Source organism: Trichomonas vaginalis, chromosome VI (genome assembly GCF_026262505.1).
Source record: "Trichomonas vaginalis G3 chromosome VI, whole genome shotgun sequence".
In the NCBI taxonomy this organism is placed as follows: Eukaryota; Parabasalia; order Trichomonadida; family Trichomonadidae; genus Trichomonas; species Trichomonas vaginalis.
Genome location: NC_067208.1, coordinates 2,112,343 through 2,139,021, shown reverse-complemented (window position 1 = coordinate 2,139,021; position 26,679 = coordinate 2,112,343). Strand labels below are relative to the sequence as shown.

The window sequence follows — 26,679 nt, the reverse complement described above, 5'->3', positions numbered from 1 at the left end:
AGTAGAAATAAAAGACAGTTCATACGAAAGGTAAACTATGAAGTTTCTGGAATTTCATTGCAACCATAAGGTTATGGACAAAGATTGCGACATGGGTATAATAAGAAGTTCTGCGACATATATAAAGCTGAGGAATTTAAGACTACGACAACTTTTGTTTCGTTAGTTGCTGAATGTGTTTGGCAGATAAGAGATAAAGATAGAGAGGTAAGGTATGTGAATGAACAGATAAAACCAGCAGCTTTTGCGTTAAAGAAAACCATTGACGCCTTAGTTGTTTTAGCAGGTAAGGTTTCAGAATATAACGCAAAAATGAACCCGCAATGTTCAAAATGTAAAGCGGCAATTAGGAAATATAACTACTCCGTCAAAGAGATAGAACGTATGAGAAACGACTATGCAGACTTAAAGAAAGAAGCAGAGAAACCAGCAGAAGATAAAATGGACATGTTGACATTTCTGAACAAAAACTATCCAACTGCTGACGATTTCCTTCTATCTGACGTCAAGAAGAAGTATAAAGAAACCTTCGGCATAGTTAAAACTTTTGACATACTGACAGAAGAAATAGAAGCTACAAAACTGTTTAGGATTTCAAATATACATCGTACAATTCATGTAAAACGCTTATAAAATAACAGGTGAGAAAACAGGTGAAAAAAGAGGTGAGATCTCACCTCTTCACCTAAAATATATTTTTGTCTGATTTACGCTCATTACGAAGAAGTCTTGACAAAACATGTACGAAGAAGTCTTGACAAAACATTTACGATGAAATCATGAAAATTCATGAGGTGAAAAAACGGGTGAGAAAACAGGTGAGATCTCACCACTTCACCTAAACATTATTTTTGTCTGATTTACGCTCATTACGAAGAAGTTTTGACAAAACATTTACGAAGAAGTTTTGACAAAACATATACGAAGAAGTCTTGACAAATTCAAGAGGTGAAAAAAGAGGTGAGAAAACAGGTGAGATCTCACCTCTTCACCTAAAATATATTTTTGCTGAAAAATGACCAATTTTCATGAATTTCCTTAAGATAGAAAAAATAAAATTAGTTTTATTTTTATTTATTTTTTTATTTTGTATGTAAGGACAGTAATGTCAAACATTGAGTTTGAAACAGTTAAAAAGATAGACAATGACACCAAAGTGGTTAGAATAGGTGATTTAAACGTAAGATACTCAAAGAAATACAACAAATATTCTTTGTCAGACATTATATTTCCATCTGGAAAGAAAACACACGACCGGGTTAGAAATGCTTCAACTCAGAAAATTTTGACAAGAAATCCTGAGCTTATGATATCGGTAAGATTCTATGGAACTACAGCATATCTCATCGACAAAAGTCTTATACCAATAGTTTTGTTATGGTTAGACCCAGTTGTTGGATATAACTTCATAACATATGGTTCATTCGATACGGAACGTTGCAGTGAAGGCTTACTTTACATCGTTCAGAAACCGAAGGACTTCAATACAAAAAGATATAAGATAGGAAGAACATATAATATAACTCAAAGATATGACAGTACAGTCAATAGAGTCAAGGTTGTGTTTGCTAATGATATGAGAGCTGCAGAAACAGAACTACTTGAAAAGTTTGAGAAAATGTATGGTGCTCCCATAAAAGGTAAAGAAACGTTTGAAGTAGATGAGATAGATAAAGCTATAAAATTATTTGACGAAGTTGCTGAAAAATACATGTAAAGCGTTTATTTTTGGTCTTTTGTGAAAGTCAGAAAATAACGCTAATTTTATTTTTATTTATTTTTTTATTTTGTATGTAAAGACAGATATGTCAACAACAGAGAACACAACAACAGTTATAGTCCATGAAGCTATAAATGAAGAATACGAGTACATACAGTTTAACAAACATCTCCGTCTCATTCGTTCGGTCAAAGACGATATGTACCAAATGCAAAGTATTTTGACAGCATGTTTTGCTCCAGATACTAAACACGCAGACGACTGGTTCAGAAACCAAAGCACACAAGAACTTTTGAGTGAAATTTCTCTAGACCGACCTTTTCCGGCCATGCATAAAACACATGAAAATCGTAAAAATTTGCCAATAAATTTAAGAGGCTGGTATGTTCATAGACTTTTAGTAAATGCTGTTGCAATATGGGCTTCTCCTCGTTATGCATGGCATGTTTACAAACTTCTTGACGAAATTCATAGACAAGAACGTGAAGAGATGGAAAAGAAACTTCAAGCAAAAGACAAAAGCATTCAGAAAAGAATACCACGTTCGGTACCAAAAGGAAAGGAAAAGAACTATAAGTATATGATTTATACTGAAGAGATGGAAAATGAAGAAGATAAAGATATGGTTATGTTGCATTTAGTCAGAAGAAACAACAAAAGCTTTTACGACCTTGCTAAGATTTACAAATCTGACAGAAATTGGTTCTATCGCGAAAACTTACCGATTTCAATGACCCCAAATGAAGATGTGAAACAAATAGTTCAAGATACGTTACCTCAAACACACTATGATATTAAAGGTTGTACAATACTTACCTTCAAAGAAGATTTGCCATTGTTAAAGGAAAAAATAACAGAGTATTTTGACAACTTCAAACAAGTAGAGTAGATGAACCATTTATTTTTCAAGCTTGACTTCAGATGGCTCAGGTAGCTCTATAAAGTAAATTGCCTTGTCAAATCCTTCTGGCATTCCGAGTCCTTCCTTCCGACAGAAAAATATTTTCCCGACAACTGGAAAAAAATTTCCTTCCGACAAGAAAAAATTTTCCCGACGACAGGAAAAAATTTTCCAGTTGTCCGTCCGTAAACCATTCAAATTTTCGAAAATTGAGAACTTTTTGGTCGAACTTCAGGAAAAGTTTTTCCTTCCAACAGAAAAAATTTTTCCTTCCAACAGGAAAAGTTCTTCCTTCCGACAGGAAAAGTTCTTCCTTCCGACAGGACACAAACGAATGTCTCACGTCCCTCTTCCTGAATGCCTTCCAAAGCCAGAAGAACCGACAGCCCCAGCACCACAACAGACTTACTAAGACTAAACACTTACATTTTTCAAGCTTGACTTTTTACAATTTGAACTTTGTTTGCGTAGATATGAATTCTGAAAGAAGTATGAGGGTCTTGTATGACTTTATACTTCTCCCATAGTTCATGTCTGTCAAACTTACCTGCCATGGACTCTTTCATAAGTTCCATGAAATCGTCTTCGGACAATCCGGGGAAAAGTACAATGTCAGTAAGTATTCTCTTTACATCCTTACTTAAACTCTTGGCTGTCTGTACACATATTACGACTGAGATGTTAAAGTGTCTGAGCTTCTTAAGAATTCGACACATATCTTGTTCTCTGTTCTTTAACAAAGGATGAGAGGCGAAATCATCTAAGATAAGAAGACATCTGTGAGGGTATGTCTTCCAATCGTAAGATTGCAATTTCTTCGAAATGTATTCTATCTCTTTCTGTTTGTTTCTGAAGTGTTTCTTCTCTAATATTCTCTGCATTTCCTCATTTGGGTCTTTAAACTTAGAATTTATATACTCATTTATAGCATTATACTTCAAAACTCTTCTTTGGTACTTCTTTATCCAATCTAACAACTCAGTATCCTTTATACATACTACTTAGACTTCTTATAATATCTTTGAACGAATTGACGGTTTGGTCAAATTGACCAGAAGTACTACAAATGAACTAACTCATAGAATGGGTTCTTTCTCATCTAGTTCTTGTTGTTGTGCAGCCATTTTAAGATAAGTGAAAGTCTTACCCGACCCAGGTGTGCGATTAGACCTGTTATACCATTCTGAGCAAATAAGAACTTGTCATGTATGGGTTTTATCTGAGCATTTTCTAACTTCCTCTTGTTCTTGTTTAAAACATTCTCAAATTTCTTGTCAATGTCAGCAAACTTTTTTCTAACATATTTTTAGAAAATTAAAATTTTTATCTTTTAGAAAATGTCTAGCGATTTCGCTATCTATATTCGAGACAAGCTTTTCGACAGCAAACATCTGTCGACCATAAAAATCTTACATAGTGTAAACAAGAAAGGTGAATTTGTTCTAAAGTTCTGTTTCTGGGAATATGACAAGAACCATAAAACATTAAGCAGAGCAGTCTTAAAATTTGTCAATGACAGACTTGTTGACAGAGATGACGCCGATTGGAAAGATGAAGTCCAACAAAAGTTCTTAGAATGCAAAGAAGACACATGCGCTGTTCTTGAAGATGAAATAGAAAACAGAATAGAAGAGCTATTAAAGGACAAAGAACTTTTACATAAATATGGTTCGGAGAAATTTGACATAACTCCACCAGAAAAGAAGAAGAGAGAAAAGAAAGAGAAGAAAGTAGAAGAGAAGAAAGAACCTGAACCAGTTCCAGAGAAAAAGAAATTTGACATGTAAAAATAAAATTTTATTTTTAGAACATTTCTGGGTCAATGTCAATGTTCTCTTCCTCTTTAGGAGTAAACACTGGCTTAGACTCTAAAATCTTTTTACCCAATTTACCTTGAACTTCTACAACTTTAGACTCATAATATTCATAGTCGTCTGCTTTCTTTGGTTCATAAGGTATAACAAGTTTGTATGCTTTGCCTTCTTTAAGGTTTGAGAACCTTCTGTCAAAACTTTCTTTGACTGTTAACAAACCTTCTATGTCTAAGTCTTCAAATTTCGCACCATTTTTAGTCACAATAGCAAACTTAACTGGTTCGATGTTCCAAACTTTGCTGAATGAAGACTTTTCAAAATGGTAGAAGTAAACATTCAAATATGTGAATGGGTCTAGTTCTTCTTTAAGTCCTGACATGTACTTGTTTACTGAGATGAATTTTGCCATCTTTTTCTATCGGATAAAAAAAATATTTTTTTTAAAATTTACTCATAAAAAATTTTCTTTGTATATACACCATTCTGTACGTCTAAAAGACTTTTGACATTTGCCAAGAATGTTCGTTTAGACGCTGTCATATAACCATATTCTTGACAATATTGTTTATACGAATCGTACAATGACCTTTCATCTAAACACTCAAAGTCAGTTTCATCTATGAACAGTTCATATACACTCTTGTTTGCTTCTAACAATGTTTGTCTCTCTTCGGTATGTGGAATTTGTCTTGGATTGAACTTAGAAATATCTAATGTCATGAAATATGAGAACAAGTGGTTGTAAAAGTCAGATGTCAAAGTTTCTGCTAAGTCGTCAAAATATTCTGTATCTTGCATATGAGAATCTGACGTTCTGACAACTACATATCTTCTGTCAGAACTTTCTAACTTCATCGGAACAGCATTGTTTGAAACCATAATGAAGTTTGCAACATTTTCACAAACTCTTTGGTCTTTATACTTTCTTTCAACAACTCCAACTTTGTCTGTTATAAGACTCTTCAAAGCATCTGAGTTCAAAACTTTTGTTGTATCTATACTTTGAAGTTCATTGCAAACTATAAGTTTCATATTCTCAATAGAAGAGTTAAACTTGCCACAGATGTTTTCTATGTTTGTCATATTCGGATTCGAATAACCTTCTAACAGTTTGCACAAAATATCTGTAAAGAAAGTATTCTTACCAGTTCCTTGTTTTCCAATTATAATGAGAGCAGTTTCATTCTTAGCACTTGGATGTTGTAAGATGTTTGCAAACCAACATAAGATATACTCATAGACTCTTTCGTTTCCATTGCATATAATTTCTTTGACATGGTCTAACCAAGCTTCTATAATATTTTCTTTCCATTCTACTTGTTCATATTTATATCCAGTGAAGATAGAATAGAAGTTTGGAGAAGGTGTATAAAACTTTATACCACGAACTGAAAAATCTTCAAGTTTTGACAATAAGATATCCCAAGCATCTAACATCTTCATGCCAACTTGTACGACTTTTATTTTCTTAAGTTTCTGTCTACATTCTTGTTCTGAAACTATTGTCGCTTTAGGTTTGTTAAAGACTACATCCCATTCTTTCATAACATAACATTCTGGGGCAGAGTCGACATAAATGACTAAACGTTTCAAATTCTCGACTGCTTTGTTATAGTCTCGAAATGGACACATATTTCTGAATGCTTGGAAGTCATAAAAATCTGAAACATCTATTCTGTACATTTTTATAAAAATAAAAAAAAATATTTTTTTTATTCTTGACTTTGTTGTTGCATTTGTTGCATTTGTTGTTCTTGAGCTATTTGTTGTTGAAGTTGTTCTTGTAATACAATACTTTCACCAGTTGCATCTTCCAATTCGAAACTTTCTGCCGTCATTGACAAATACATAGGACATAAAAGTTTTACAGGAACAAAGTTTGCGTCAACTAATGTCAACGTTATACTTGCCAATGTGTTTGAGTTCACTAAGGTTGAAAATTCTGCATTCGAATGAACAATAGGCAAACCAGCAGAGAAAGTATTGTTTATACGCATAAGTATCTTTTGGTCATAATAGTTTCTGTCGACATTCGAATAACACTTTGAACCTAAGTTTGAAACAATATATAAAATAGGTGTGCTTAATGTCAATGGAATAGACATTCCTTGTATGACACCTTTTCCTGTTATAGGAAACTGTTGGTAGTAAAAACCAGAAATAAGTTTTGTATTATAGCTCATATCGTTTATAGTAAACTCAGTCGGACATCCAAACATAATGAAACCTGCTCTAGTTGCAGCACATGTTACACCCGTACTTAAAGTATTAAATAAGTCAACAAAACCTGTTGGTGGTATATCTGAGTAAGTATCTTCAAAGGAGTATTTTTTACCATTCACAACAATAAAGTCTTCTGGTGTCAAAAGAGCAAAACAGGCTTTAGTCGTCATTGTGTTTAAAGTTAGTTTACAATATCGTCCTTGAGGACTTTGTAAGTTTGTTGTTATAGAATTATATGACTCAGGGTTTTTAGTCGTAATAGTATAAACCATTATATCTTCTGCCATTTATATATATTTAAAAGTTTTTCTGAAAGTGGAGAAGAACTTCATCTAAACTTTCACATGGCGTTTCTTGAAGTTCTCTGTCTAAGAAGTTCAAATATTTTGTAAAGACATAGAACTTTCCTTTGTCTACACGAACAAACAAAACAGGGTCTTTCATATCGTTCAAAAGTGTGTAAAGTCCTTTACATGAAATAAAGTCTATATTATTTTTTCTTCAAACATCTTTCAAGAAGTTTTGACATTTTTACTTAGCAAATAAATTTTAATGAAATGTTGTGGTCGTCAAATATTTTTATGACGTCTGGGAAACTATACTTTAAGTTCAACGTTTCACCTCCTTTCATAACGTATATCTTGTCAATGACATTATATGAAACACCACAGCAACTAATGTCGGGTTCTATTTCTTTGATGTTTATATCGTCTGCCTCTGTCAAAAGTTTCAATAGTTCTTTCAAAACTTCATGAGGTGCAATGACATATGAGTTCACTTTTACAGGGTTGTGTTCGACCAAGTTTAACATTATACCTAAAGCTTGACAAATCTTCTCCTGAGTTTGAAGTTTGTCTTTAAGTTGTTGGTAGTCATTTCGAATATCTGCAACAGAACTTAAGTCTCTGCTAACTTCAGGATATGTTGGTTCTTTTACAGGAACAATTGTTATACCATCTTCGTCTCTCGTATGGTTTCCCCACTTCAACATCTCTGTCTTTGACATTGACAACAACACTTTGACTGTTTGTTTGAGTTGGTGAATTTAACTTCACATCTGCCACCGCCATTAAACCTTTTGAAACACTTACGCTTCTATTTTCGGAAATGACATTTTACTTAGAATAAAAAGATGGACGTATTCGAGTATCTCTTCGAATTGAAGCAAAACAAAGTTTACACACACAAACAATACAAATACATTGACAGAATAGTTCTTTACACAAACAATGGTAAATGTTATAGAATAGCAGTCTTTGCTGAACCTAAATATTTTCATAAAGCAAAGAAAGTTGGTATAACTGAAATGGTGAAAGTTCTTGACGTTGACAAAAATATAACTTCAAAACTTACAGATTTCTAAAGGTAAGTTTATCTTACAATATTATGTCAAAACTGGCGTACTGTCAATATTTGACGGAGAGAAGTCAGTTCAAGAACAACTTACTGACCTGCTGCCAAAATCTGCTCGATGGAAGCTGTCGTTATGCCAATCTGAGGAGCCCCAGCAGGTTTCATCGAACGAATCTTCAAAAGAGCATCTTCCGTGAAAAGTGCTATTGGTTTTGTAAACTTTTTTGCTCTCAGTTCATCTGGACCGTCTCTGTCACCAGTATATTGTATTTGTACAGTACCAACAGTTGAAATACCACCCATAAAGTCTTCTGAGTCAGCAAATGGAATGCCAAGCCAAAAGTTTGAACGGTCTCCATTTGTATATTGAGTTTTTTGACCTCCTGTATGAGTCCATACTTTCACATATGGCATAATAGAACTTTGCATTTCAGGGTTAATGGTTGTTGTGAAGTTGTTGTTAAAGTTCATAGCATCTAATGTCAAGTTGTATGACCTCATATCCTCAACTGTAGAATATTCTTCTCTTGGATAATATTTGCCATCTATGTTTATATGATATTTAATACCGGGGTTGTAGAAACAAGAATAGTCATTTATAGTTCGTCTGAACAGTACAAACATAGTATCTGCATGTTTCATTGCAGTTGTTAAAGCAATATCTGTTCTTGCACCTGGGTCAGCACTTTGGTTTCCAACTTCACCTGCAAAGTCTTTGACAGATATTTGGTGTATAGGGAACATAAGTGGAACTGCAATATATTTGGCAGCTAAAGCATTTGAAATATCTGGGTCCAACATATAGACTGCAAGTCTGCTTTCTATTCTCTTGCATTCAAACTTTTCGCATGTGAACTAACTGGGTCCCAAGCAGTTCCAGCAGCATTGAAATAATAGTTTACTTCATTGTTGAAGTTTGAGAAACCAAAGTCTAAGTCAACTTGTCTTTGCAAAATTCACAGAACTTGGCTCCACCAGTTCCAGCTACAGTAATGCTGAATGGGTCTTGCGTTGGTGCAATGACTAAGTTATTTTTGCTTGGAGTAAGTTCGATAGAAATTTTTCCTGCCCAGTTTGAAGTATCTTAAAAACCTGAAGATGAGGAAAGATGACAAAGGAACTCTAAGTTTCAGTTTTACTTTAGTGGCAGCAGTTCCATCTGAACCAGAAAGGTTAACATAAACTCCTGGAACGTTAGGGTCAAGTCTTCTTATTTTCTCAATAGTTGCATACTGGTCTGTTTGTTCTCTAGCTTGTGGTGTACTGAGTTTCTCAAAGCGAACCATTCATAGTTTGCCCATGTTACTGTTTGAACTAAGTCAGAGTTAGAATATATCTTATATCCCATGAAAACTTCTGGAGCATATTGGTATCCGACATAGAAAATTCCATTGCAACCTTTTTTGTCAGACAACTTGGCAGAAGGTTTTATTTCAATGTCTTGTTCCACGTATAAGAATGAGTTGTCAATAGAAATAATATGAAACCTGTCGCAAGCAATATCTACTGTTGTTGAAGAACCTTCTCCAAACTCACCTACGTTTCCATAAGAAACAGCAGTTGTATATTCGTAAGTTCCAGGAACTATTTCTGACCTTCTAATGGCATTGTCGCATTCGTTATACCATTCGGAAACATTTCCGTTCATGGCATCCAAAACTGTTGGCGTTATATTCTGAGCGGCGTACATTTCATATGGGTAAAAATATAGAATAGTTGAATTTATTTGTCATAATAGAACCCACTCGTACCAAGCTTTACTTTGTTCTACTCTTCTTCTTTGGTGTCGCTTTTGGTAACTTGCCCTCTGCTTCAAGTTGTTGCATCTTTGCCTCATGTTCACCTAGTATGTTGTAAATTTCCCATGTCCTTTTTGCCTTTGGGCTCTGGTCGCCCATCTCAGGTAACCTATATCCTAGAAAGATTTTGTCATAGTTTGTATTTGAGTCTTCGCGTATTGTTTGCATGACTCTTTCCTGAGTTTCCGGTTCAAGCTCTTCAAACAGAGCTTGTCCATATGGAATAAGCTCGTTTCCAAATATATGTTTTTGTAGCCATTCTGGTTTTCTTTCCATGTTACCAACAATATCTTTTGTGAATGGGAAAGCTTTTACCCAATGTTTCAGTCTTGCGTCATTTATTTCTGTAGTTGGTTTTATTTTGTCAAGGAACATGTTTTTCAATACTAACATTTCATTTGGTACTGTCCATTTGAGTTTTCTTAAATATTCATCCCTTCTCGGTTCATTGTCTGCAAAGTAAGTTTTTATGACATTTTGTAAACTTTCGTTTGCAAGGTCATGTACAATAGGTTCTCTTCCTTCTCCCTCCCTAACTTTCTTTCTAAACTCTTCACCAAATATACCATCTTTATGGTTCTGTGTAGTTCTTTGAGATAAATGTTCTAGAACGTCAGGTGTTATATTTCCATCAGCCATGTTCATTTCATACTGGTCCAAAAGTTAGTATCCCTAAGTCGTGTACTGTGGCATTGCGCGCCTCCGTACACCACTTAGCGGTTTTGACACTTTACGAAACCGGTAACGTATATTTTACAACACAACCATAACACCAACTTAACCTTAAATATTTACAAAACCATCTGACACATAAACGACTTCACTAACTACTTCACTAACGACTTCACTAACGAATTCCCTACCGTCCTCACTAAATAAAAAATAACCTTATTTTTATTTTTTTAAATTTTTTATTTCATTACAAAGACATGTCCGACTACATTTACTATGACTCTTTCCCAGAACGTTTCCGTGAACTATTCAAAACTCAAGTAAAACTGAGAAACATGCATTTTAACAAAGACAGACCCATTGACGATGAAAGAAACCCTGAATATATTACAATCCCTTATGACGCAAAGTTCATTGCATACATTCCTTATGGTCGCAGAGGAACGAAAACTATTTCAACAAAGACGAAAAATTATTTCTGGAGCGATGAAGAAAATTGCCTTATCTACATAAATGCATACTTAAATAAAGCTACATATTGTACAAAAGAAGGTTGGACTGGATTTGAGCTCTACATATACGACGACGATGGAAACAGACGTTGTGTATACCCATACGATAATATGTACCATTGTTTTCATCAAGCATTAAACGAATACATAGTCAGTAAGGGTCTCATTCCTGTTGAGTAGATATGTTATATTTTTGTTCTGTCATTTATATAAAAATAAACTTAAAAATTAATGATATCACCACCCGCACACGTATGAAAACATAGCACAAAAATAATGTTTATGTTAGAAGGTTAGATCTAACCCGATATCTAACCTCTTTTCTAACCTGTTGAATTCATTGCTTTATAACTCTCTTCTTTTCTCCAACTCTTCTAACTTCTTCCTAAGTTTAGCAATGTTGTCCTCATGAAGTTTAATCTTTCTCAAAATTCCTTCTTTATCTAATGGTTGCTTTATCTTTCTAAACTGAACTCTACCATCCTTCATAGTAATGTGAACGTAAAAAACCTTCTGGAATAATTCCTGATTTAATGTATTCTACCAAAAAACTTTTGTTTCATTGCTTCAGTGACTTTAGTCGTCATTTCAATCAAATAAAAATGTTCAAATAAAATAAAAATAACGTTATTTTTCAGTAAGGAAACGCAGGAGTTTTACGATTTATTTGAGGCGTAGGTTCTGGTTTAAAATGTTGGAGTCGGTTTAGGAGTTGGACTTTTGAAACAGGAGTTTGTACTTCCATAGGTTCAGGAGTCATTGAAGTTTTGCTTGTGAAGGCGTGGTTTGACGAAGGTGTTGGAGTTTGTTTAACTTCAGCTACTTCAGTATTATTTATAACATTTGCTTTATTTCTTTTCAACATTCATAACTGCTCCTGCTGTAGCTAGCAAACCTAGTGGGAGACCATATCTTATATAAGGACTTGACCAAATGCTATTTTTGACAGGAGCTGGTGGAACACCTAACCTTGGTGAAACTGCTCTTTGCCATTGTGCAGCTCGTAAGAAATATTCAATAGGTGCTCCATAATCGTTTGGTAAAGTTTGTTTCACAGATGGTGAAGGTTCACGAGAGCTTGATGAAGAACTCATTTATAAGCTTTAAAAATAAACGTTTCATCCTTATTCCTCACTGTCGTCAGTGCTAAGTTATAGTCGTCAAGTCTTATTATTGGTATGCCTGACTGTCTTACTGTATTGCAAAGCAACAATCCCTCATAAATCCAATAAGTGGCTTTGGTACATTTTCAGTTGCTAGTTCAATAGGTCCTTTAACAGACAATTTGTATGTTATTGGAGCAGTAGATGTTTGACCTTGCTGGAAGCAAAAGTCCACTTCTGTTGGAAAACCACATAAGAAATGTGTGTTGTCATAGCTATCCCATTTATGTTCCACACTACCATCATCCACCAATGACCTCATAACATCTTCATTAAATCCTATCATATCATTGTTTGTATTGCAAGCGTTCGCAACCATTTCATAAAATACAGGTCCATATGATTTTTCAGGTTCTGCAGGCATATTTCCATAAGCTCCCATGGAAAGCTGAAGATATTTAAACTTAGTTTCTCAAAATTAACATAATAGTTGTCTTTCTTTCTAAATAGTGCCCAAATACTTTTAACATTAATAGGCGTATAAGCTGCTGTAAATGTTGCACTTGAACTATCTGTATTCTTTGAGAATGAACCGTCCATAGGAATCCAATCCATAACTTTAACAGGAAAACATAAAGCCTCGTTTGTATAATTCTACAAGTTCTGTATAAATGTTAGGGTCTAAGAGAATGACTTTGGATGAATGAAACATTCATTAAAATCCATCTTTGTTCGAAATAGTTGCTGGGTTACAGTTGTAATAGTAACTGTTCCACTAGCTTCTATTGCCTTCGTTATCATAGTGAATGTGGTTCATTCCATGGAACAAATTTATTTGTCGGTGGATTTGAATCTGAAGCAAATGCAACTTTAAGAGTTGGATTGAAAGCCAATGATATCATTTACAGATATAGATGTGCATTGTAAGGCGTCGCTACTGAACTTTACTTTAAGCTGAATGTTTCCTGCAAAAGCTGGAATAAATCGAATAGCTTCTAATGGAAGGAATCTTCTAACAGGAATTCTTAAACGAAGCTTAAAATCAAATGATTTCCTGCTGTAATTGGACCACTAACAATTTGTCCTGTTCTGCATGTTCCCGAATGACTCCATACATCTTCATGTCGAGTCTTTGAGAAAAACATCTACTTTCTTTATTTGTTCGGTAGTTTGTGAGTTTGAAGTTATATATGCTTCTTCTCTTGCGTGTCTTGAGAATATACGATACGACCATTTGCAAGGATTTGATATCCAGCAACTGCATAGAAAGCGTCATCGAAACCAATCCAAAATCCTGGTGGGTTTGTTTTATTGGAACCTGAACCAATTCTTTATCTGCAATAAATTGACCTTCCATTTATACGTAATGAATGTATTGTAAAGGTCCAACATATTTTCACCAGGAGGTGAGAGATTGAATGTTACCCATGTGTTATCTTTAGCAGTTCCAGGTTGTGATGGAATCTTTGCGTCAGAATATTTTCTATTAGTGTCACCAATTGAACTGCATTGTCTATGATATCGAAATATGAGCGAATCTGATGAATATGCTCTGCTGGAGTAAATTCGTTTAGCTGTTCGTTCTGCATGTATTTACTTCAGATAAAAATATCTATTTACTTCATTATTCTCACTCTTCTTCTTGGTATTCGTGGTGGAAGTTGTTTCTTGACATTTTCAATGACTTGTCTTCTTCTTGGTCTCAACTTCTTTCACTGGCGGGTCAGGGTTCTTTGACTCGGTTTGTTTTTCAATGAAATTCACGAACTTTGCAATAAGCTCTTGGTTCGTTATTGAAAGTACATCTGGCTTCTTTTCTTCTGGTTCTATTGACTTTTCAGTTTGAACAGAAGGTTTTATATGGGCTTCGTGGACTTCACCCTTGCCATGCACCTTAATGTTGTCGCTCTCTGCATTCGCTAATGGAACCTTTCTTTTTCTTACGTATATTTTACCATCTTTACTCTGACTTACGTAATAGAAAGGATGTTGTATTCCTCTTGCGTCATTTAATATAATAGACTCTCGCTCTGATTTTGACAAGCTCATTTTACATCGGTTAAAGTTTTAATTTAGTTTTTTATCTGCAGTCAAATGACTCAGACAAGCCCTACGGACAAGACCCAAGGTGTCATAGATGTTGAAGCATTGAAGAAAGAAATTCGCGAGCAAATTTTATCCGAACTGAAGGAACAAAAACAAGAACAAAAGCCAGAGAGACCAAAGAGAAAACTTAGTGAAAAACAACTAGCTGCATTAGCTGCTGGAAGACAGAAGAACCCACGTTTGCTGGCGAAAAAAGCTAGAGAAGAAGCAAAAGCTAAAGAAGCTGAAGCAAAGAAAGAGTAAATGGTTTATTTTTATCCGAATTAAATGTATAGACAAATACCTTTAACTGTTGCGTTCAGTAGTGAAAACCCTGACGTCAAAATAAAGGGGAACAGAGTAACGTTTAAGTTTCCAACAGACTGGATTGTGAACATAAATGAAGAGAAGTACATTGGCATAACATCTATGTATATAACACGTGCTTTCAGAAAGGTTGACTTTATACTTCAAGTCGAGATAGAAAATGACGAACAGTCTTTAAGCGCCCAAAACATTCACATATACAAATACTTTAAAGACGATACAACATTGCAACAATGTATGATTTCATTTAATGAGATGTTCGAGAAAAAGTTCAACATTGAAGTACAAACTTTACAGCCTTTACGTGAGTTTCTTGCACAACTGAAAGAAGAAGGTAGTCAGCCACAACTTATAGACTTTCATTATGAATTTAATGAAAATGAAGATGGAACTCATGACTGTCAATTCATTGTATTCTCACCATTCAATGAAGTCGCTAAAAAGAAAGAAAATCCATTACGTATAAGATTTCAAATCTCCGAACCAAGTGATGATTTTAAGAATGTTTTCAATTATGATGCAATGCTTCCGAGGAAAAATGAATTTTCAAAGATTGTAACACCTGGCATTTGGGATAGAAAGCAAGCAATACTTTACTCTAATATAGCCAAAGGCGTTGAAAATGAGTTCATTGGTCATACAAGAACTTCACCACTTCCTAACCCTAAATACTATAAATTAACTGGCTTCAATCGTGAGTTTTGGATAGACATGTACTCCACTCATGACCATAAATGTCCAGTGTTCTTGCCTCCAGATGGGAAGGACTGTCTCTACATTGAAGCACAACTCTTAAACTCTACCATCGCAGTATTGTAAAATCTACGCTAGCTTTATTTTTATCACGAATGACCTCATTGCTGACAAAAATAAATGACCTCAGAACTTCAACTTACGAATAAAGCTTGTTTTAGTCGTTATTGAAAAGTTGAACTTTTCAGCAAAGCAAGGTTGACATGACTTACATAAGTCGAATGCAATCTCTTGACCATCATGAAGTGCTTTGTAAAGTTTCATTAAACTGAACTCAGAGTCTTTGTCATATGTTCCAACAGGTATGTGAATGTTCTTATCTTCATTGTAATAGCATTGTATAGCTTCAGGAAACATTTCATTAGCGGTTAAAGCAATAACATCTTGCTTCACGCCTTTCATTCTGCAGTGAAATGCAACTTCATTTAAATCGTTAGTGAGTAAGTCTATGTAGGTCTTCTTTCCACAGAAAATACTTTTATAAGCTAAACTTTGTTTTCCAGGTGTTATTTCTGCAAAGTCGCTATGAAATTGACCAAGGTTCTTTCCTATAAGTTCGCGACCATATCTCTTCTTAAACTCTGCTGCAAGCTTTGGGATGTCTTCATTATATAAGTGCATACTGTCGGTATCCTGGTAAAAGATTTGAAGTCCCATGTCCTCTGCAGTACAGAATACTTCATTCATAATACGTTTTGACATAGACAGAATATTAACACCAAGTGGACAGAAGTTAAAGTGTCTGCAAATGCTTTTCGTTAGCTTGAAAATAGTTTTATCTGAACCATCCAAACCTTCGAACTTCACTATATGGTTGTAATTTCTTATAGCATATCTTATAGCATCTTTGTCATCTACTATGGTTATTTTTGACTCAATAGGAGATAGAATAGTTTTGCCATAAATGCTGTTCAGAATGAGTTTTATAATTTCTTGTAAGGGGTTTTCTTCTTTCTTATACTTTAACCTTAACTCAAACAACTTCTTTACTTCATCTCTTATTCTCATATCTCTGTTTCCATCGTAATAGTATCCTTGCAACACTTCACATTTGACACCTTGATATTTTATGAGGTCTTGTAATGTTATATGGTCAACATACATGAGACAGCAAGTGTTTGAACTTCTTGGAACGTTAAGTTCTGGATTTAGTTCAGGGTCGCAAACTATTAAATGAAAGTGTCTGGGTATACCAATCTCTGTTATCTTAATGAGAACAAAGAAGCCAGACATAAACTTTTCACCAATGGGTTCCTTTTGGTCGTCATCGAATAAATGTCTCATGAGATACTCTGTGCTTAACATTTCTTCCTTCAATACTTTTGGAATACCTTCTAAAGTATAAAGTCTTGCTATAGCTGAAGGATATAATGAAACAGTGTCGAAGTCAGCAATGAGTTTCTTTTTGCTCTTTTGTTTCATGTTATCTGACAACATACATCTTCCACCTTGAATGCATCTCGAAATAAATTCTCTTGGTTTATTTGAGAGGTCATAAAGATTTCCATTCGGGAAGTATACTCTGTTCTCAAACAATTTGTTAGCAATAGAACAAATACTAACGTAGTCATAAACGTTTAAATCAAACTCTTTCAATAAGTCATTGCGGAACTTTACAAAACCTTCTCTTAAAATTCTTACATCTTGTTTGCAGTAAAACGTGCTATATTTTTCTAAGTCGAAGTGGTTTTCATCTATTCTGCAACCTTTGATGGAATCTATGTTCTTCATAAATGTATCTGCATCATGGATAAACTTACATGCTTCAGAAATGACACCAGTTCTGTTGTCATTTGCTAACAAAACACTGCTGTAGTAGTTATATGGAAATACTTCTTTCGGTCCTGTTTGTAAGTTAAACATAGCAGGAAATAGTTTAAGCTTCTTATTTATAACACTGTAAGAGTCTTTTATAATAATTGCCCTTCCTTTATATAAACCAGTTATTTGCATTGTTCGTGAACCTTTAATGATGGGAGTTCCTTTCACTTCTGTCATGTGTCTTAAGATGAAGTTTATGTCATAACTGAGGTTATGGAAATATATTAAACTCTTGTCAGGAAGTCTTTCCAAAAATTCTGTTGCACAGTTTTGACCCCAAATACTTTCACTAACTGAACCATCTTCACTGTCATAACAGATGTTAAAAGCTTTATGAAAGCCATCCGTACTACACTCAAAGTCAGCAAAGAAAACGTGCTCAGGTATGAACTTACATTTAGCTTTATTTACTTCTTTTGACTCTGCTTTCTTCTTCAGTTGTACACAATACTTTGGAGCATATGTCAAATCTTTAAATGGTGCAAGGTTCTGTTTATATAAGTCAGTCGTATATGTGAAAAGTTCTCCATAAGAAATAGGTTCAAAATATTTGCACTCCCACAATGTTTTCATAACATCCCATAGCGGTGTGTTCTATCCATGCGAACTACATATTTATCTTCTCTCTTTGTATATATTTCATCTGTTTTTCAATGTTCATTCCACCACACTCCTTCAAGATTTCTATATAGTTTCGAATGAAATATGTTGTCATTGGAAGTCTTTCATTTAGCATGTAGTGGTCTTCAACAAGAAGTAAGTCAATAGTTCGAACAGTTTCACATTCTTTTGGTATGTATCTCTTTATTTCATTATGTCTTGAGTCATTGAAGTAACCAATGGTAACATTAAATGCTATACCTGTTGCGTCAGAAATTTCTTGTACTTTACTTTGAGGAAAGTCTCTAACACGAATGACTTCTCTCATGTGGTCAATAGTTTCTTCATTTACTCCAGCCTGAATGCAAGCATAAACGAACAATTGTCTCTGTCATAAGTGTTGCAGTTCTTTTGTTCAGTTCATTGAAGATTTGGTAGCGTTCAAGATTTATAGGTAATGTGCAAAGATACTTCCAGAACTGACCGCTTCTCTTCTTATAAAACTTCTTTTCACCATTATCTTTCCAAAAGCTTTCTATAAGTGCTGGGTTTCCTGTTTGCTTAAGAGCTTCCAAAATGGCTTTCTGGTCATTTGTCAGTGTGCTTTCATCTCTATATGGTCTCTTTTTTGGTTTGCCTTTCTTTACATCTGACATCGTTAAGCCTTCATATTCTGTTAAATCATACATCTTTATTTCAGTAAGATTCTTTATGTTTGTCAAGAAGAAGTCATAGTGCATTTCAACAATACCTGCAGCATTTGCTTCTATCTCTGATATAAAGTTCTCCTTCAAGAGCTGATGTAGTAATGTTCCAATATTATTGAGGTTTAACGTAGAACATTCATACTTTCCACCAAGTTTATAACATACCATCCATCTCTGTTGGGAGTTTATTTTAATTTTCTCTAAGAGTCTCATGAAAACCTTACCGAAATGTTTGTGTAAGTAGTCTCTGTTTGGTTCATCTAAAGCTTCGATGTTAAAGTCAATGAGTCTATTGCCTGACTTCACATTCCTCTTCCTATTTTCTTCATCTTTCTTTAACCATCTCTCACCTTCTTTTGGTTTGTCGTCAATGGAACGAATGACATTATTAGCTTTGCGAACTTGTTCTATAGCACTTTTAAACATCTCTCTTCTCTGTTGTTTCAGTGTGTCATCTCTCTTTCGTGTTTCACCAACGTTTGCATTTGTTATGTCAAACATTTCTCTTCTTACTTCATGTGGTACAGCTCTTCTTGTTTCACCAACGTTTGCATTTGTTATGTCAAACATCTCTTGACGAACGTCATGTGAAAGAGCTTTACGAGTATGACCAACGTTTGCATTTGTTATGTCAAACATTTCTCTTCTTACTTCATGAGGTATTGAACGTCTATGATATAAGTCAATAGCAACGTCATTTAAAGGAAATGCTCTTGCATGGACTTCGTCCTCGCCGCGTTGCGGCTTTATGAACTCATGAATTCTATCATAAGTTATTTCACCATTATAGTCATTGAGGATGTCAGCGAGTGCCTTTTTGTTTGTTGTGTAATGCTTTGCAACATCTATATTAGCTTCTGTAAGAAGTTGTTTTATTTCCGAGTGTTCTAACTTAGACAACTTCCGATACATCTTTAGTAGGAAATAAAAAAAATATTTTTTGAAAAAATAAACTTAGAAAAATTATTTCTTTCTATATTTGCCATTCCGAACTTCGAAAAGATGTTTTATACCAGCATAGAATTTTTCTCTAGAGCTTGGTCTTATATTGTTTTCATGACAATATTTTCTATATTCTTCATATAAAGCCTTTTTTTCATACATTTCATAAGGACAATCTAACCAGAATAGTGCATATCCAGTTTCGTTATCTAGGTCTCTATATGTTTCTTCTGTTTGTAGAATTTCGCTTTCTTCTATTTGTAGAATTTCGCTTTCTCTATTTAGTTCTATGACTATATATTGTGGCTTAAAAAGATGTGGGCAAGAAGGGTCTGGCGCTATGTAAAAAGTTAATTTTTCTGTCATCTTTTCTATCGGATAAAAAATATTTTTTGAAAAAATTAGATTAGATTTTTTTAAGTTATTTTTCAAAATAATTTAATATTTTTATTTTAATGAAACACATGCAAGATTGCAAGTTCTTTTCATACAATGCTCTCGCTACTGTCATCAAGAATGAGTTCAATAATGCTTCAAACGTCAATGTTATCTTTAACAAGAAGTTTGTGAAAGAATCTAAGTTTGGTCAGTATGTCAGACCATTAGCTATTGTCATTGACCGCAAACGTTATACTTCACAAGAGTTAGCAGTAGTTTTGAAACAAAAGGGTTTCTTCGTGAATGTCAAAGATACTCATTATACTATTATAAAGAACTCCAACATTGACTTCTTCAGTATTGCTATGAATCTTTCCGAACAGAAAGAATATAAGAAGGGTGAAACAAATGTGAAATATTATTCTTCATCTCTGAAAACAATAACGAACAAAGATGTTATACAAAAGTTCTTACCAAAGGTTGAAGAAGCTTCTATTGACATTGACGAAGGAAGTGAAATGGTTGAAGAAATTGACCCTGACGTCATTTAAGCAAAAATATATTTTTGGTTAGTCTTCATATCGATATTTTACAACAATTCCCCAATGTATAAACTTTTCATACGCTTTTTCATAAGCTTTATATACCTTCAGAAATTTTGCATAATCTTTAGAAGCATTTAGATATTGTTTAAATGCTTTGTATGTCTTCAGAAATTTTGCATAATCTTTTACATGTTGTTCGTTCTCTTCTTCTGTCATGAGTTCCGAATATTCTAAATTCATGTTCTTTCATATGAGATAAAATTTTATAAAAAAATAAAATTAGCTTAGATTTTTTTATTCTTCCTCTTTGAAGTTATCGAAATATTCTGTTATTTTTTCCTTCAGTAATGTTAAGTCTTCTTTGAATGTAAGTATTGTGCAACCTTTGATGTCATAGTGTGTTTGAGGAAGAGTATTTTTGACAATTTCCTTTATTTGCTCATTCGGTGTCATTGAAATCGGTAAGTTTTCACGATAGAACCAGTTTCTGTCAGATTTGTAAATCTTAGCAAGGTCATAAAAGCTTTTGTTGTTTCTTCTGACTAAATGCAACATAACCATATCTTTATCTTCTTCTTTCTCCAACTCTTCAGTATATATCATATACTTATAACTCTTTTCCTTTCCTTTTGGTACTGAACGTGGTATTCTTTTCTGTATGCTTTTGTCTTTGGATTCAATGACTTCATCTTTTGCTTGAAGTTTCTTTTCCATCTCTCCACGTTCTTGTCTATGAATTTCGTCAAGAAGTCTGTAAACATGCCATGCATAACGAGGAGAAGCCCACATTGCAACTGCATTTACTAAAAGTCTATGAACATAATAACCTCTTAAATTTATTGGCAAATTTTTACGATTTTCATGTGTTTTATGCAAGACCGAAAAAAGTCGGTCTAGAGAAATTTCACTCAAAAGTTCTTGTGTGCTTTGGTTTTTGAACCAGTCGTCTGCGTGTTTAGTGTCTGGAGCAAAACATGCTGTCAAAATACTTTGCATTTGGTACATATCGTCTTTGACCGAACGAATGAGACGGAGTTGTTTGTTAAACTGAACCCACTCGTATTCTTCATTTATGGCTTCATGAACGATAGCAGTTGTTGTGTTCTCTGTTGTTGACATATCTGTCCTTACATACAAAATAAAAAAATAAATAAAAATAAAACTAACTTTATTTTTCTGTGTTAAAGAAATGTTAAAAATTCAGGGTTCAAAACTGAATATCATATAACCTCTTGAAAACGTTTAAACGAACTTGAACTTTCTTTCCTTCAGTATCCGTCAAAGTAACATATGCAATTCCTGATTTTAGGAAACAAACATGCATTTTTCTATAGTTAACTCCTGTATAATAATAGAACGAATCTTCCTTTTCGGAATAATAGTAGAACTCTAAGTCATGCTTTCCATAAGAGTTTATTTCAATTGCTTCATCGTCTAGTTCATCGAAATATTCACAAGATAATTTACCATAACTACTTCTGTTCTTATGATTTTCTGAGCGACTAACCCAACGTAAATTTTGAAGTCTATTGTCGTCTCTTTGATGGTTTATATGGTCCACACACGGTAAATTGTTCGGATTGGAAATAAAATGAGTAGCTATGAGAACATGTTTTTGGTACTTTTTGAGGTTTAATGTTACACAAATATAACCTGTTCCTCTGTTATATTCATGTATAATTCTCTTGGTTTCTTTCTTCCTTATTTCAAAAGGCTCAGAACAGTGAATTTCATACTCTTCATCTTGTAAACATTCTTTCCATACATCTTGACCAACAAGTTCAGCGTACATCTGTCTTTACATACAAAATAAAAAATAAATAAAAATAAAACTAACGTTATTTTTAAAATTTGTGAAAACTCAACGGTTTGACACGTGCCATATGTCATTTTACTCAGAATTTTGTGCTGAATTCAGCAAAAATAATGTTTATGTTAGCATGTTAGATCTAACACGTTTTCTAACCTCTTTTCTAACATAACTATTTACAAGCGTTTTACATGGTATATGTTGCGATGGTTCATGACTTTAAACAGTTTTGTAGCTTCTATTTCTTCTTTTAGTACATCGAATGTTTTAACAATGCCGAAGGTTTCTTTATATTTCTTCTTGACGTCAGATAGAAGGAAATCGTCAGCAGTTGGATAATTTTTGTTCAGAAATGCTAACATGTCCATTTTATCTTCTGCTGGCTTTTCTACTTCTTTCTTTAAATCTGCATAGTCGTTTCTCATTCTTTCTATCTCTTTGACGGAGTAGTTATATTTCCTCATCGCTGCCTTACATTTTGAACATTGCGGGTTCATTTTTGCGTTATACATTGAAATTTGACCTGCTAAAACAACTAAGGCGTCAATTGCTCTCTTCATCTCAAACATAGCGGGTCTTAGTTGTTCGTTCCATACTTTGCCTCTTCTATCTTTATCTCTTATTTCCCAAACACATTCAGCAACTAATGAAACAAAGTTATCGTAGGTCTTAAATTCTTCAGATTTATATATGTCAGAAACATTCTTATAAACCATGTCGCAATCTTTGTCCATAACTTTATGGTTGCAATGAAAACCAAGGAATTCATAATTTACTTTACGTATGAACTTCTTTATTTCTACTGAGTCAGTTGTTTTGACTTCAATTTCGTCGAATTCAGGAATAGTTAGTTTTTGTTGTTGGATTTCAGGCAATTTGGGTAAATGGTCAATAATGTCCTGCATTTCATAAAGATACTGTTCATTTGTTTCATCTTTCGCACTACAGTCTAAATTACTTGTTAAAAGTTCTTGCTTTATCTTCTGGATTTTTGTTTCGAAAGTATATGAAGAAGGAATGAAGCTTTTCATCTCTACTAACATAGATGTTGGATTCATGACTAACGAGTTTGGTGCTGTAGTTTGAATTGTTGTTGTGCCGATTGTTGAAATCATATCTTTACATACAAGATAAAAATTTTTCTTAGAAAAAAATTAGCGTTATTTTTCTTTCATAAGGAAATGTCAAAAATTCATGATTTTCGAGAGTTTTAGACCATGTTAGAAAAGTGGTTAGAAAACGTGTTAGATCTAACATTCTAACATAAACATTATTTTTTGGTGTAAATAAATGGTACCATTAATGATATCATGACTGTTCTCATTCATGTCTGATTTACATCTAATGAAAAAGTTTAGAAGAATTTTCTTATTCTTTCTGGCATATTTTTGTCTTTCCAGTACTCCCGCTCTAATGGTCCCAGATGTGTTGGCTTTGACTCTCTCAAGTTCTTAGATGGTATAACATCTTCAACACCTCCTTCATATCTTACTTTATAAGTGTCATCGTTTATGTTGTAGCCAAGTATTTCAATAACCACTCCTCGCTTTGCTTCGTCAATGGTTTCAGCAAGTTTGCCATTACTACTTTCAACTAACTTATGTCGAGGGTAAAATGCTATGGAGTCGTCAGCAGCTTTTATAAGATATCCATTACCTTGTGTAGAGTCTACGATATAATAGTTTCTACTTAACCTTAAACGTTTCTTTGTCAACGGTTTGTCGTCAAGAACTACACGAACTTTTGTACCAGGAATGAGGGTAAATTGTGTTGAATTTCTGATATTTTGTGTTTGGCTTCGTTTCTTTTGTATATACTTTTCTTCTTGTTGTTGTGTCATTGAATTTGGTGTATGTCCTGTTGTAGAATGTGTTGAGGAATTATATACTTCGAGAAAATGTTTCATTGTTTCTTCGGTAAAGTCTCGCTCTTGATTTAAATCTCTGAGCGTTCTTATGAAGCGGTTTATGATGCCGAGTATGTTATGGTTATGGTCTTCAGTAGTGTAGTGAGTTATGTTATGCTTAATGAGAAATTCTGTGATTTCATTGCTGAGGTATGCACTGTCTTGGTCTGATGTTAAAGTACTTGGGTTATGTTCTGCTACAAACTTTTGTAAAACTCTTAACACTTCACGAGTTCCTTTATTTTTCATTGGATATGCATATGCTTTACGAGTGTTAACATTTATGAAGATGAGGAATGGTTTATGTCCTCCTTTTCTGCTTTGAATGAGAGTGTCAAATTGGTATGCGTCAGGAGTGTTGGAGTAAATTGGTAAAAAGTAGTCGTAAGGGTTTATTTTTGTTTGATGTACAACATTTTTGTCAAAGAACCTTTTCACTTCAGCTCTGTTAGTAAATCCCCAACTCTTTGCAGCTTCATTGAATTTCTTAAATGACCTCCATGGATGTTGTTCGAATACTTCTTTCAAGCTCATTTATGTAAAGTTAAAGATTTTAACCAACTCGTATCCAAGCGTGCATTGTTATATAAGGAGGCATATAATCTTTTCCATTACCTGCTGGGTCTGTAATACCAGCTACAACATGTGTATGATTTCCTGCAGTTCCACAGAAAATACCTGTGCTAACATCTTTGGGGTCAGTTGTGATATCATATCTATGCATTCCCTGTCTATCCGAACCCGCTGCAAGATTTGTATAACCTCTTTTTGTTATTGAATGTGAATGGTTTCCTTCCACAGATGTTCTTCCACTGAACCTATGCATATGTGAAGGAAGGTTTTCAATACCTATTTTCTTTGAACCTCCCATCTTCATTGACTGAGTATTAGTGTAGAATGGAAAACTGTCAACTATTTCATACCATCTACCACCAAATAAAGTGTTTGGATTTATTGGATTCATAGACGTATAAACAGCTCCTATAGGATATATTAAATCATATATGCTCATAACTCTATAAACATATTCTAAAGAACTTATGTCATTAAATACCATTTGGAATGTATCTCCCGGATGAAATGTTGCATTTGTTCCACTTTTATAATGTAATGTTAGTTCAATAGAATTATCCAAGAAAAATTCAAAAGTATCTGGTTGAAGACCTCTAACAAATTCAAATGGAGTTGCTGGTTCACCATTTATAATTTCTGTTGTAAATGTCATTGTATCTGGTTTCGAAAATTTCTTTGTTAGTTCTGCATCCACATAAGTTTTGTCTGCTTTCTTATCTAACATTGTTGGTAGTTCATGTGCTTCAAAGTTTCTGGCATGACTTTCAATTTGCAACTCTTATCTAAACTGTTAAGAGTATCTTTTACGCTTGTACTTGGATTTTCTAATGGTGCACTTGAACCAAGGTCAAAGTTCAATATTATGTCGTCTGCTCTAACAGTAGTGAAGGATTTATGTGTATGGTTCTTGTCAGCTTTACTGTCTAATGTAGCTTGAAGTTCATTTATATCGGAGATGTTGTGTTTATGAGATTTCAAAACTTTGTTCGTTGCTTCGAGTTCAACTTTGTCAGCTTTACTTTTAATAGCATCTTCAAACGTTATTTTTGCCTTAACTCTTAACATAAATCTTGGTTCAACTAATACACCGTTAACATTGAAAGTAGAGGCATAAATTTCACCGGTATAACCAAATGCTTCTGGTGCTTTAGCTACATCATACTGTACAGTACAGCTTATGTCATAACCTTTAGCACGAATGTATTTATATCTTCTTTCATTAACATTTTTTGTCTTCGCTTCATCACTTCGTGTTAAATATCCATGGTAGTCCGTTATAATCTGTTCGTCTGAAGTTATATAATGAACATGGTTCTTGTCCGCTTTACTATTTAATGTAGCTTGAAGTTCATTTATATCGGAGATGTTGTGTTTATGAGATTTCAAAACTTTGTTCATTGCGTCAAGTTCATTTTTGTCCGCTTTACTATTTAATGTAGCTTGAAGTTCATTTATATCGGAGATATTGTGTTTATGTTCTTTATCTGCTTTTTCGGCTAATTTCTCTTCTATCTCATTTATTTCAAGTTCATGCCTACCACCACCTCCCGAAGAAGTATTTTTCTTCAGCTCTTGAAGAACGTCCACTTCGCCATCTTTGGTGTCAATAATGAGACTTTGAGTTAAAACCTTTCCTGTCTTAATGGATGTTTGTAAAACTTCTTCTTCACCATGTTCGGGGTCATGGTCGTCATCATATCTTGTGAAATCAGAGATGTTGTCATACATTAAGCATATCTGTCTCAAAAGTTCTGCTATTTGAAACTGGAACGAAAGATATACAGAACTTTCATCATCTCCTAAAGTCAAGTCTGCTTTCTTAAGTATTTCTTGAATGTATGCAATGAGAACAGAGTACCTTGGAAAATATTCGAACAATATTTCATTAGCTGTTGGTTTTGGTGGTTCTTTTGGAGTTTCTGTTGTTTCAGTTCCTTCTGTAGGTTCTGTTGGAGTTTCTGCATCTCTTGACTTCAATGCTCTTGCTCTCAAAGACCTAAATGTTAGAGCACCGGGTTTTACAAAGGACTTTATAAATGCTTTAATAGTTCCTGGTAAGTTATTGTTAGCATTAAGTAAGTTCCTTATGCTTCCATCATGTACGTCCATAGCACTATGTAAAAAATCTATACTTT

General features: G+C 34.0%; 14 protein-coding genes and 6 pseudogenes across 20 annotated transcripts, besides 3 other annotated features; 7 read left to right on the top strand and 13 right to left on the bottom strand.

Annotated features, from left to right (window-relative positions):
• Nucleotides 1-630: part of a mobile genetic element that runs on past the window's edge.
• Nucleotides 1-9,647: part of a mobile genetic element that runs on past the window's edge.
• On the top strand, nt 1,106-1,717 carry TVAGG3_0791090 (organellar and viral DNA polymerase type B; the record flags this gene model as incomplete). Its single annotated transcript, XM_051246899.1, has 1 exon — nt 1,106-1,717. The coding sequence occupies one exon, from the start codon at nt 1,106-1,108 to the stop codon at nt 1,715-1,717; it is 612 nt and encodes a 203-aa protein (XP_051082374.1).
• On the top strand, nt 1,806-2,609 carry TVAGG3_0791080 (KilA, N-terminal/APSES-type HTH, DNA-binding family; the record flags this gene model as incomplete). The annotated part of the gene is made up of 1 exon (XM_051246898.1): nt 1,806-2,609. One exon carries the CDS (start codon nt 1,806-1,808, stop codon nt 2,607-2,609), a length of 804 nt encoding a protein of 267 aa, XP_051082373.1.
• On the top strand, nt 3,959-4,408 carry TVAGG3_0791070 (uncharacterized protein; the record flags this gene model as incomplete). The annotated part of the gene is made up of 1 exon (XM_051246897.1): nt 3,959-4,408. The coding sequence occupies one exon, from the start codon at nt 3,959-3,961 to the stop codon at nt 4,406-4,408; it is 450 nt and encodes a 149-aa protein (XP_051082372.1).
• On the bottom strand, nt 4,425-6,067 carry TVAGG3_0791060 (annotated as a pseudogene). The gene has a single exon. A coding segment is annotated over exon 1 (1,643 nt).
• TVAGG3_0791050 lies at nt 6,148-7,664 on the bottom strand (annotated as a pseudogene). The gene has a single exon. A coding segment is annotated over exon 1 (1,517 nt).
• Nucleotides 9,648-9,768: 121 nt separating the features above from the next.
• TVAGG3_0791030 (protein of unknown function, DUF4106 family) lies at nt 9,769-10,449 on the bottom strand (the record flags this gene model as incomplete). The annotated part of the gene is made up of 1 exon (XM_051246896.1): nt 9,769-10,449. One exon carries the CDS (start codon nt 10,447-10,449, stop codon nt 9,769-9,771), a length of 681 nt encoding a protein of 226 aa, XP_051082371.1.
• A 22-nt stretch (nt 10,450-10,471) lies between these two features.
• Nucleotides 10,472-26,679: part of a mobile genetic element that runs on past the window's edge.
• TVAGG3_0791020 (uncharacterized protein) lies at nt 10,740-11,174 on the top strand (the record flags this gene model as incomplete). Its single annotated transcript, XM_051246895.1, has 1 exon — nt 10,740-11,174. The coding sequence occupies one exon, from the start codon at nt 10,740-10,742 to the stop codon at nt 11,172-11,174; it is 435 nt and encodes a 144-aa protein (XP_051082370.1).
• TVAGG3_0791010 lies at nt 11,632-12,088 on the bottom strand (annotated as a pseudogene). The gene has a single exon. A coding segment is annotated over exon 1 (457 nt).
• On the top strand, nt 14,192-14,446 carry TVAGG3_0791000 (uncharacterized protein; the record flags this gene model as incomplete). The annotated part of the gene is made up of 1 exon (XM_051246894.1): nt 14,192-14,446. One exon carries the CDS (start codon nt 14,192-14,194, stop codon nt 14,444-14,446), a length of 255 nt encoding a protein of 84 aa, XP_051082369.1.
• On the top strand, nt 14,471-15,328 carry TVAGG3_0790990 (uncharacterized protein; the record flags this gene model as incomplete). The annotated part of the gene is made up of 1 exon (XM_051246893.1): nt 14,471-15,328. The coding sequence occupies one exon, from the start codon at nt 14,471-14,473 to the stop codon at nt 15,326-15,328; it is 858 nt and encodes a 285-aa protein (XP_051082368.1).
• TVAGG3_0790980 (organellar and viral DNA polymerase type B) lies at nt 15,471-16,366 on the bottom strand (the record flags this gene model as incomplete). The annotated part of the gene is made up of 1 exon (XM_051246892.1): nt 15,471-16,366. A coding segment is annotated over one exon (896 nt), but the record flags the coding sequence as incomplete, so codon positions are not given.
• On the bottom strand, nt 16,432-17,397 carry TVAGG3_0790970 (annotated as a pseudogene). Its single transcript has one exon. A coding segment is annotated over exon 1 (966 nt).
• Nucleotides 17,695-19,302, bottom strand: TVAGG3_0790960 (annotated as a pseudogene). The gene has a single exon. A coding segment is annotated over exon 1 (1,608 nt).
• TVAGG3_0790950 (uncharacterized protein) lies at nt 19,788-20,261 on the top strand (the record flags this gene model as incomplete). The annotated part of the gene is made up of 1 exon (XM_051246891.1): nt 19,788-20,261. One exon carries the CDS (start codon nt 19,788-19,790, stop codon nt 20,259-20,261), a length of 474 nt encoding a protein of 157 aa, XP_051082366.1.
• Nucleotides 20,550-21,374, bottom strand: TVAGG3_0790940 (KilA, N-terminal/APSES-type HTH, DNA-binding family; the record flags this gene model as incomplete). The annotated part of the gene is made up of 1 exon (XM_001283201.2): nt 20,550-21,374. The coding sequence occupies one exon, from the start codon at nt 21,372-21,374 to the stop codon at nt 20,550-20,552; it is 825 nt and encodes a 274-aa protein (XP_001283202.2).
• TVAGG3_0790930 (HNH endonuclease family) lies at nt 21,463-22,047 on the bottom strand (the record flags this gene model as incomplete). The annotated part of the gene is made up of 1 exon (XM_051246890.1): nt 21,463-22,047. One exon carries the CDS (start codon nt 22,045-22,047, stop codon nt 21,463-21,465), a length of 585 nt encoding a protein of 194 aa, XP_051082365.1.
• TVAGG3_0790920 (organellar and viral DNA polymerase type B) lies at nt 22,426-23,180 on the bottom strand (the record flags this gene model as incomplete). Its single annotated transcript, XM_001286714.2, has 1 exon — nt 22,426-23,180. A coding segment is annotated over one exon (755 nt), but the record flags the coding sequence as incomplete, so codon positions are not given.
• On the bottom strand, nt 23,420-24,252 carry TVAGG3_0790910 (annotated as a pseudogene). The gene has a single exon. A coding segment is annotated over exon 1 (833 nt).
• Nucleotides 24,525-24,935, bottom strand: TVAGG3_0790900 (ATP binding; the record flags this gene model as incomplete). The annotated part of the gene is made up of 1 exon (XM_051246889.1): nt 24,525-24,935. One exon carries the CDS (start codon nt 24,933-24,935, stop codon nt 24,525-24,527), a length of 411 nt encoding a protein of 136 aa, XP_051082364.1.
• TVAGG3_0790890 (keratin-associated protein family) lies at nt 25,465-26,272 on the bottom strand (the record flags this gene model as incomplete). The annotated part of the gene is made up of 1 exon (XM_051246888.1): nt 25,465-26,272. A coding segment is annotated over one exon (808 nt), but the record flags the coding sequence as incomplete, so codon positions are not given.